The sequence below is a fragment of the Papaver somniferum genome, chromosome 8 (assembly GCF_003573695.1).
Source record: "Papaver somniferum cultivar HN1 chromosome 8, ASM357369v1, whole genome shotgun sequence".
In the NCBI taxonomy this organism is placed as follows: domain Eukaryota; kingdom Viridiplantae; phylum Streptophyta; class Magnoliopsida; order Ranunculales; family Papaveraceae; genus Papaver; species Papaver somniferum.
The window spans coordinates 125,044,958-125,055,465 of NC_039365.1; the positions used below are offsets into that span (position 1 = coordinate 125,044,958).

Below are 10,508 nucleotides of genomic sequence, written 5' to 3' on the forward strand. Positions count from 1 at the left end.
AAGACAAACGACACGAACCTAAAAATTTGCAGGAGAAGAGCTCTTGTCCGGGGGAGTTCAAATAAGCGAGTACTCGGAAGAGTCTTATGATGAGTCAGATAGATGACAAGATCGTAGATGCTTCCATTGTGGAAAGTTTGGTCACTTGTCCAAAGATTGTCGCGTTAAGAAAAAGATAATAATATAAGGAAATTTAGTAACGATTGTCGGTGAAAAATAGTGGAATATGCAAGCATCGATAGCTCTAGCCGAAATAGATGGAGTACTATAAATAGACTTTGATAAGTCTGGAAGTGAAAAAGCACTAGCTGCAATTTGTGGCAGTTGAGCAGTGAACCATGAAAATGTATGGATCAACGATTTCGCATGCCCTAATCATATCGAGGGGGACGAAGAGATGTTGTCCGGGATGTGCGAAGACTAAGGAAATCAGGCGGTGGAAACTACCGATATATAAGTATTACCAACAACTCGGATTGTTAACACGACAATTGTCCCTCATCAAGGAGTACGCTGGGTACGCCGCTGATACAATCTGACATGCCATGGGTATTGTTGCTGACTAGACAACCGGTAAGGGATATACATCAAAGATTGAGGTGTCCAACGAAGTGTCTTCATGGTGGTTAACACGGGTATTGGTACTTCCAGAGTCAAATAAATTTGAATAAAAGAACCAGAGATACTAGGGGATCAAACACGCACGATTTATAAAGGGAATACCAATCTTACTAAATGTTGATACCAGTTCATCGATCCAACGGTCAGGATCGGTGAGATCTTTTTGTTCTATATGGAACGGTATCAACACTTAGTAGAACTAGTATCCCATTTTATAAATCATACAAACACGGGATAAAGAAATTAAGTTTGATTTCCCAATCAAAAAAGATGACACTGGATGGAATATACGTAGAGAGTAGAGTCCATATAGAATAACAATCCAAGAAAATAGTGCTAGAAGAACCAATAAAGAGTCGGCGTCGGAAAAAGGAAAAAGCACACGACTAAGGGGCAAGATGAAAGCATAAACTAAATGCAAAAGATGTCTGCTGATCCGGTCAAACAATGCTTGCGAGAGGCATATTTGGTAAAGTAAGAAAGTCGGTGTTGAGGGGGAGTGCTGGATATCAACCATCAACTTTAATTAGGTGTTCACACATATCTGGATATGCCTAAAAATATCAAGGAAGTTCTTTACTCTCTAGAGGTATTTAGAATACGATCAATTATCTAGAGAATAACATTAACTAGAAATCTAGCTGATGTAGTCGGTCTCCTAGAAGGTCCTTTAGTCAAGTCTCTAGATAGTTTTATAGGTCACTGTAAATAGAGAGCGATGCCCTCATTTGTAAGCATCGATCTAAGCTGAAAGTTAATGATCGAGCAAGTGACTAAGAAATCAAGTTGAGGGATCAGTTGAGAGCTAAGTAGTTGAGTGGTGGTGAAATTTTCCAAGTGAGGTTCCGTGTGAATTTGAGAGTGCATATAAAGCATGTGTAATTACACTTGTGATTATAAAAAAATAAGTTTTTCACAAGTGAAACTCTGCCCACTTTGCTTCTCAAACTCAACAAATTTGAACTTGAATCAAGTCACTAGGTGTAAAAAAAATTACTTGTAGGCGCAAAGATCTGAACTATCAAATTACACTTTTGTGCTCAATCATTGTAGAAAGAATTTGATCCATCAGATTAGACATATGTCGGTAATTCGAATGACTCCACTTTTTGCGCTAAACCATTAGGCATATTTCGCTTGAGTCTTGAATTACCTAAGGGTTAGGAGCTGGTTAATTAGGCATATTTTGCTCGAGTCTTGAAACACCAAGGGTTAGGAACTGATTCATTAGGTATATTTCGCTTAAATCTTGGATCCACCTATATATTACTGGGTTAAGAGCTGAATCAGATGATTTAAGGTAACATGTTTTCGAATTTGAATTTTGAATTTGAAGTGTCATATATAAGAGCTTCTCCAATGATTGTTGTATGTATTTCCTAGGTGGCAACACAAACAAGACATCCTCATTCCAATTTTTTCTTAAGTTTTGGTGAAAAAAAAGTAATTTTATCTTCTTTGGTGTTGTTTGTCATTATCTTCTTTTTAAATGCAAATTTTATTTTTTTTGTAATTATAAAATTTTGTTAGAGTTAAAAAATGGTTATTTAATATATTTAAATTAATTTTAGTTAAACAAAAACTTACTGAGATAGCTTGACATCCTCAAGATGAATGTCAAGAACTAAACAATTGAGCAAGAAAGAACTATCACTCGTCACATGTATGTGCATACCCCCAAAACCTAATGAGGCAGCCCCTAACATTACCGTCCTCTCTCGATTGTATTCTCTTCTTATTCGGCTCTGAGGTAACAGACAATCCCTCTTCGTTGCCTCCGTTCTGTGATTTTCCTTCTGAATCAAAACCCTTAAACCCTAAAAAGAAAAAGTTCGTAAAATGGCGAAACAGAAAACTCAGACTGATTCTAACAAGAGTAACAGTAAGAAGAAGAAGAAGGTTACTTCCAAAAAACTTCTATCTGGTCCAAACACAGTATCCATGAAATCCAAAGCTCCTCTGGATAATCCGTTCGAAACAATCTGGTCTCGTAGGAAGTTTGATGTCATGGGAAAGAAACGTAAAGGTGAAGAAAAACGTCTTGGTCTGTCTCGTACTCGCGCCGTTGAGAAGGCAAGTTCATCCCCTTCTCTTCCCTTTTAATCTGAATCAAATTCCTTGCTTCCTATAATCCTACTCATTTATTTCTCTTATACGATTTTCTTCCTTTTTGTGAATTACACCTGCTTAACCAGTTTTAGGTCAAGTATATGAAGTGCTTCAATTTAATTAGTTATGTGAAATAAATATCGATATTTGACTTTTAAGACACAAATCATGTGTGTTAGGATAGTGTCACATTTTCACATGAAGTTTAATGTTTTGCAATGTTTATGAGCTGATTTTGATTATGTTTCTACAACAGAGGAAAAATACTCTCATCAAAGAATTTGAGCAAAGTGGCAAGTCTTCTGTTTTTGAGGATAAACGAATAGGGGAAAAAGATAATGAACTCGGGGAGTACGAGAAGGCTCTTCTTCGTTTCAAGCACGAGCGGCAGGTTTTGTACTTTGAGTTTCTTAGAATTGTGTGTTGAGGTGATGTCTCTAGTAGATAAAATGGGAGGTTGTTCTCATATTCGTTGCCATTTTCTTAATGTCCCAGTTAAAGGTGAACAAGAAAAGCAAATATAACTTGTCCGATGGAGAAGAAGATGACGATGAATTTCATGGTGCTGGTGCATTTCCAGGGAGGGATGATTTTGAAGATGACATTCCACTAGATGATGAAGCCGATGAGACAAGTATGTATGCTGTTAATCTCTTTGATATATTAGTTATATCCCTTTGGGTAATATGATGTATAGCATTTGATTTAGATCATCTGTACGTGAAAATGAGGCTCAGCCACGTTCGCATTTGTTTTCCTAAGGACTGGGCTATTTTGGTCTTCTGTAAATAACTAATAAAAGTTATGGTACTTTCTATGCTTATGCATAATTCCTCTAATATTTCATGATAAAGCTTGTATCATTAATTGTGTTTTTTTGTGCAGAGAAATTATCCATTCAATTTGGTGCACATAATGTGCAATTTGAATCAGGACTGGATCGGGAGGATAGTGTAAGAAACTTTCTTTATTTTCAATTTCCCTTGGCACTGAAATTGGTTCTCTTCACAAAATGTTGATGGCATTGCATTTTCTTATGGAAGCATGTGGGTTTGCTAAACTTTTCTACATTTTATAAATGCTGCCACAAAATTCACACACTTCCTCTATTTATGAAAAAACTACATTTGAGTCGGTTTTACAGTCCTGATACTGTGACTGTCACTGTGATACTATATTCTATCCTCTTTGCAGGGTAAAAAAAGCAAGAAAGAAGTAATGGAGGAGGTTATGTTAAAGAGCAAGTATTTCAAGGTACCGCAACTTGTTTAGAATTATAATCAAAAGTCTTCATCTCGTTAAGTTTATTCCATCTGATTTTTAATTTATTCATTTTCCTCGCAGGCCCAAAAGGCAAAGGATAAAGAGGAGGACGAAGAGTTGTTGAAAAAATTAGATGATGAGTTTGCAGCTTCTCGAAGTTTGCTAGAAATGACTCAACCAGGAAAGCGTAATGCTTTGAATGCCCTCATGGGCAATTCAAAACAATCACTAGAGGAAGATAAACTAACTGCTTCGACGAAGAGAGAACCTATCCAACAGGTAACGTTTTCGGTTGTTGTAACTCCACTCCGTTAACTGCCTTCAGATATTTCATTTTTATAATAGGCTTATGAGGTATGCCTTGCGGCCATCTTGAGGCACCGTGTCGCCTCGTCAAGTATAGACGTTGTTGTAAACCTGTTACCTAGTCACTAGATCACTGTTACCTGACCTAAAAGAGTAATCACTTGCGGATAGTTACAACCATGATTCAAGCTTTTGCATAATTCATTTGGTTTCAATGTTCATTAGAGCACCAAGGTTTCAGTTATGTCATGTTTCTAGTAAAGTTTATGTAAGGATTGTCTTGCCTTTTGAGCTGAACACAAAGTTCGGGTGGACAAGATCTTAAGTTTTGGTTATGTGTATTGGTTTCAAAGCTAATCGAGTTTCCATCTTCCGAAACTGTTTTTTTCCCTCTCTTACAGGAAAAACCTGATGAGTACGACAAGCTTGTTAAGGGGATGGCTTTGGAGAGACGTGGTCGTCCATCAGACAGGACAAAGACCCCTGAAGAAATAGCCCAGGAAGATAGAGAGCGTCTTGAGCAATTGGAGGTAATGTTACAGAAACCATAAAATATGTTGGTTATGATTACCATCTCTATCACCATCAAAATTAATAAATTATGTTATCACATTGCAATGTTTTCCATGTTTAATTTTGTGACTTATCACATTGCAATGTTTTATGTTTAATTTTGTGACTTATCACATTGCAGTGTTAAAAAATATATTTATGCTTGTACAGGAGGAACGCCAAAAACGGATGGATGGAACGGATGATTCTGCTGATGAAGACAGTGATGATGATCATGAAGATTCAATTAAAACCTCATCCCAGAAACTAAGGTCTATATCCGGGGATGATCTTGGAGATTCCTTTTCTATTGATGAAGAAGTAGGCCATAAAAGGGGTTGGGTTGATGATATATTAGAAAGGGAAGGTCGCACTATTGAGGATGATGATAGTGCATCTTCTGAGGAAGAAGATGGAGATGGAGAAGAAAGTGAAGAAGAAGATGGAAGTGATGAAGTTAATGTTAAAACTGGGAAAAGTAATTCCATACAGGATTGGGAGCAAAGCGATGATGGTGACGATCTTAGTATAGATTCAGAAGAAGATAATAATGATGAAGGTGAAGAAACAGAGGGTAGTGAGGAGATGGAAATTTGTGCCAAACCAAAAACTAAGAATCAGATAGCAAATCCTTTAATTGTTAACAAAACTGAACTAAGTGTTAATCAGCCTCAAACCAAACAAGAGCCCCTTCCCTTTGTGATTGAAGCACCAAAAACCTTCTCAGAGCTCTCTAACTTGCTGGAGAACCGGTCGGGTGTTGAAATTATTGAGGCAATAAATCGGATACGTGCTTGCAACGGAGTGAGGCTTGCTGTAGAAAACCGAGAGAAAATGCAGGTATATTTTTTTGAACTAAGTGACAGTTGAAATTTAATTTTTGATCCCATTTTAATTAGTGACAAAAGTATATGGCAAGTGAAGCCATAAATGATCATAGCAGAGTTGGGTTTCCAGTGATACATAAACCATGTTCATAATGTCAGAATTTTTGCCGATATTAATTTGAAGTAGATTTGCGAGTATACTATGCTATTTATACTTGTGACACCCGTGACACTAGATATGCTAAAGTATATGTCGCCTTTCCCTAGTTTAAAATCGTTTTTCCAAAAATTATTAAATATTAAATATCCAAGAGTTGCGTGTGAGGAAATACACAACCGTCTATAAAGTCTGTATTCTATTTTCAGATCTTCTATGCCAACCTATTGATGTATTTTGCTACCCTAGCAAGCAAAAAGCCTCTAAATTTCAAGTTATTGAATTTATTGGTCAAGCCCCTTGTGGAGATGAGCATGGATATCCCATTTTATGCAGCTGTTTGTGCTCGTGAACGTCTACGTCGTACTCGTGAACTGTTCTGCAGAGATATTACTAATCCAGGTCAGCCATTGATAACTCTTAATAGATACTTTCAAATTGGTGAAGCAATTTATGCACAATTGTTGTGTCTCAACCTGATGAATGGACTTTCTTTAACCTAAGCAGAGAAAAGCTGTTGGCCCTCCTTGAAAACATTGTGTCTCTTAAGGCTGTGGTCCATCACATTTCCATGTTCGGACTTCCGTCACGCAGTCATGACACCAGCAATGTTGTTAATGTGTGAATATTTGATGCGCTGTCCAATAACGTCAGGCCGAGACATCGTCATAGGATCCTTCTTATGCTCCATGGTTCTCTCGGTATGTGTATCATAGAAGTTGCTTTAATTTCTGCTTAATTTTGGCAGTCACTGACTTTCTTGTGTGTCTCAGTTTCTCCATGCCCAGTAGATCTGTGTGATGCATAAGCATTCAATTTTCTCAGCTCCATCTTTACTTTCCGCTATCATACAGTTTCAATAAAGACATGGTGGATTGTAGTGTTTACCTATCTTCGTGAAGTACACAATAATAGCTGGGGATCCATTGTCATATTTTGTCGATTATTCGTGGGCATCATATTACTGTAAATGACCTCATTTTAAAGGAAGAAAATCTTAATAACCCCACTGGTACTCTAGATCAATTGACTGATTATCATAAGCCTCTTAAACGTTGATGCTAGTTTTATTTTTCAGATTGTAACTGGGGCACCTTCAGTGTCCCGCAAACAGACCCCTGCTTAGTGCTGTGATCATGAATTTTAATTATAGCTATGGTAGCTTTTTGGGCCCTTCACTTGTGAGCCCTTGCCCTTCTATGTGCTTTTTTGGCTTTTGCGAAGTATCAACACACATGTCACATGTATTGCTTGCTTTTTCTCAGTTGCCTACTGTAGGTTGGGATACTACAAATTTTGCATGGTTGTGTCGCAATAAGTCATCTATTCTACACCTTTCGTCAGTTGTTGAGACTTGCTTATGTTTCTATTAATAGACCACATTCTTTTTTCTTTTTTTTTTGAAGCATCCTTCATTCTTTATGAGTGGGAGTACATGCTATTTTTTTCACAGTTTATTTGTCCCCGTGAATCTTGATATTAAAATTTGATATCATCGTTCTGCAGATTGCCAGACAATCCAAGAAGTTCTACCCAGAGGCTCTAATATTTCTACGAACTGTGCTAATATCGGCTTTAAAGTCAGGAAAAAAGTTGCCTTCTAACTTGCAGGTACATTTCTTAATTTGGCTCTCTATCTTCTATTGGCTGTGGTTTCACATGAATAAATCATGTCCTTTGACTTTCATAAATAGGTTTCTTATTTATCGGAACTCAAAATGCTCAAGCCCTGGTTGCGGTTAAGTGATAATATATCTGAGGTGCATGCTCTAGATTTTCTCAGAGTTATAGACAACACCGACGATTCTCCATTTTTCAGCTCTGATAATTTCAGGTTAGTTGTTTGTCTAAGTATTATCTACATGATTATCTTGCTTCCATTTGGAAGTTCGTCATTGAGATGGTATTTTTTGATTACAGGGCTAGCGTACTTGTATCAGTGGTGGAAAATCTACAAGGTTTTGTTCAAGTGTACGAGGGATATAATTCTTTCCCTGAAATATTCATGCCAATTTCTACTTTGCTAAATGAAGTGTCAAAACAGAATCATATACCAAGTCAGTTACAGGATAAGATTAATGATATCACTAAGTTGATAGAAACAAAAGTAGACGAGTATCACTTGCTGCGTCAACCTCTTCAAATGCGAAAGAAAAGGCTTGAGCCAATCAAACTGCTCAATCCCAAATTTGAGGACAAGTATGTAGCAAATATCGTACCTCTCTCAATATTTTATTAAGATATATACATCGCAAGCAGTAGTTTAATCAAAAAAAATCTTGCAGCTATGTGAAAGGCAGAGACTATGATCCAGACCGTGAACGGTCTGAGATGAAGAAGTTGAAGAAGCGGTTGAAACGGGAGGAGAAAGGAGCAGCTAGTGAACTCAGGAAGGATAATAAAGCCTTGGCTGAGGCAAAACTGAAGGCTATAGCAGTGGAGAAACAAGAAAGAGCTGAGAAAGTAGGAAAGACAATGGCCTTCCTTCAAGAACAACAACATGCATTTAACTCTGGGGCGTTGGGTGGCAAAGGGAAGAGAAGGAGATAAGTCGAAAATTGACACAATAATATACAGGCCTCATCTTATTTGCATGGGTATGTATATTTATTTTTTTCTTTCAGATTTTTACTGTTGTTAAAGACTCGAGGTAAAGATATTCCTGTACGCATGGATACCCTTGATATTGTATTCAGCGTTGGACGTATTAAGCGGTTTTGTGATTGGGTCATATTGTTTCTTTAACTACGTTCTGTATACCCTTTTGTTAAAAGATGGACAAAGATATTGACTTCTATTTGCTTGAAATAGGTCATGAGGTATGATGAACAGAAGGTTGTAAAATTTAATGACTAGAAACTGCACAATGTTACAGAGCGGCTGTCTTGAGTTTTCAATATTATCAAGTGAACATGGTATTTGTTTGATGATGTAACTTGATACCATTCATTGTGTTTAAATGTGGTTTGTTTACGTGGGTGTTGATGATGCATATTGTGTGACTTGCCCAGAAAAAATGAGTCTAGGTTTTAACTGCAAATTAATACATATAATCAGTCTCTGTATGTAACATTGGGTTTAGGTTGTCCAAAGCAAAGGAGAACAAGAACAGGAAGAACCAAAATTAACCATGGAAAATCTTCATGTCAATGGACAATGGGTTTTTCCATGTCAATGGACAATAGGTACTTTTCATATCGTTTGGTCCTTTTTTAGGTGGGTCCATGTCTGCTTGGTCCTTTGGTCAAACGTCTTTATTGTTTGGTCCATAATTATTTAAAAATATTAAGCTGACAAAAATATCCTTCCGTGTTAATTTTAATTTATTTTCTTGTAGCAGCTCATTCCAGAAATGAAGTCCATACAAAAACCTAAAAAAAACAGACTTCATTTCAAAAATAAACCCCATACAAAAATATAAAAAAAACATGATTCATTTCAGAAATGAATTCCATACAGAAACCTAAAAAAAACAGACTTCATTCCAGAAATGAACTCCATACAAAAACCTAAAAGAACAGAGTTCATTACAGAAATGAAGTCCATATAACAACCTAAATAAACAGACTTCATTCCATAAATGAACCCCATATAAAAACCTAAATAAACAGAGTTTATACCTACGTCATCGTATTCATCATCTACAACTACCGATCTAAATATCTAAATCGATTTTCACCTTCATCACCATCGTTTACAGCAGCAGGAAGAAAAATAGAAGAAAAAAAATGGAGACGCCATTAAAAGGAGGAAAAAGAGAGAGAGATTAGATACGGAAAGCTGAGAAAGAAAGTAAATTGATAATGATTTATTGTCTCTTATTTTTTGACTATATATGGTCCGTATCCAAAGAGTATTTCTGCCACTACAAGGTGACATTTACATCATCCATGACATCACCCTAGGACCAAATCATAATTTTTAGGACCAAATTATAATTTATATTACCAAATAGGACCAAACAGACAATTGACTAGGTCCACTGGACTAGACTGTCTCTGATATATTATTTATGGGACCAATTGGTATTTCCTTGTTGAATTATATTGCAAATTGTTGGGTCAGTGCAATTTAAAATAGTGTCCCAAGGAAATCAGGTTCTTTAGAGCAACTGCAGTGGACGAGCAAACCTATAATTATGGTCCAGGGACGAGACGCAACGGGACGGAGTAAAGACTAAAATCTGGACCAAAGCCAAATTCCAGACCATATTTGGTCTGGGACCAAGACCAAAACTATATATAGTGGAGCGGAGGTATAATCACCGTTTGGCATCGGGCGTGTATATAATCTACGCCTGTTGTGAAGCGTACGTAAAGTCACCGCCCCATAAAGAGGCGTGTATATAAGTTACGCCCGATTCAGGCGTTGATAAAATGTTCGCCCGTTGGGACGTTGCTAAAGTTTACGCCCCACGTCAGGCGTTCATAAAATTAACGCCCCATTCAGACGAAGATTATACAAACGCCCCAGCCCGGCGTTGATATTCTTAACGCCCCACGCCAGGCGTATATATAGTTAACGCCCCACGCCAGGCGTTTATATAGTTAACGCCTCAGACAGGCGTTGATATACTTAACGCCCCACGCCAGGCGTTTATATAGTTAACGCCCCAGACAGGCGTTGATATACTTAACGCCCCACGCCAGGCGTTTATATAGTTAATGCCCCAG

The 10,508-nt window shown here is 37.3% G+C and overlaps 1 protein-coding gene across 1 annotated transcript; it reads left to right on the plus strand.

Moving 5' to 3' along the window:
* The first annotated feature begins 2,334 nt into the window (after nt 1-2,334).
* LOC113302909 (nucleolar protein 14-like) lies at nt 2,335-8,780 on the plus strand. Its single transcript, XM_026551876.1, has 14 exons — nt 2,335-2,694; nt 2,987-3,121; nt 3,226-3,364; nt 3,616-3,683; nt 3,925-3,984; nt 4,075-4,272; nt 4,701-4,829; nt 5,023-5,691; nt 6,045-6,237; nt 6,343-6,536; nt 7,342-7,446; nt 7,530-7,669; nt 7,756-8,034; nt 8,121-8,780. The coding sequence occupies exons 1-14, from the start codon at nt 2,461-2,463 to the stop codon at nt 8,383-8,385; spliced, it is 2,808 nt and encodes a 935-aa protein (XP_026407661.1). The 5' UTR covers nt 2,335-2,460; the 3' UTR covers nt 8,386-8,780.
* Nucleotides 8,781-10,508: the final 1,728 nt, after the last annotated feature.

Bases quoted from the DNA above. Each gene is read 5' to 3' on its own strand.
- LOC113302909 (XM_026551876.1), top strand. From the start codon at position 2,461: ATGGCGAAACAGAAAACTCAGACTGATTCTAACAAGAGTAACAGTAAG. The intron at 4,273-4,700 runs GTAACGTTTTCG...CCTCTCTTACAG, and splicing joins AGAGAGAACCTATCCAACAG to GAAAAACCTGATGAGTACGA. The intron at 6,537-7,341 runs GTATGTGTATCA...ATCGTTCTGCAG, and splicing joins TATGCTCCATGGTTCTCTCG to ATTGCCAGACAATCCAAGAA.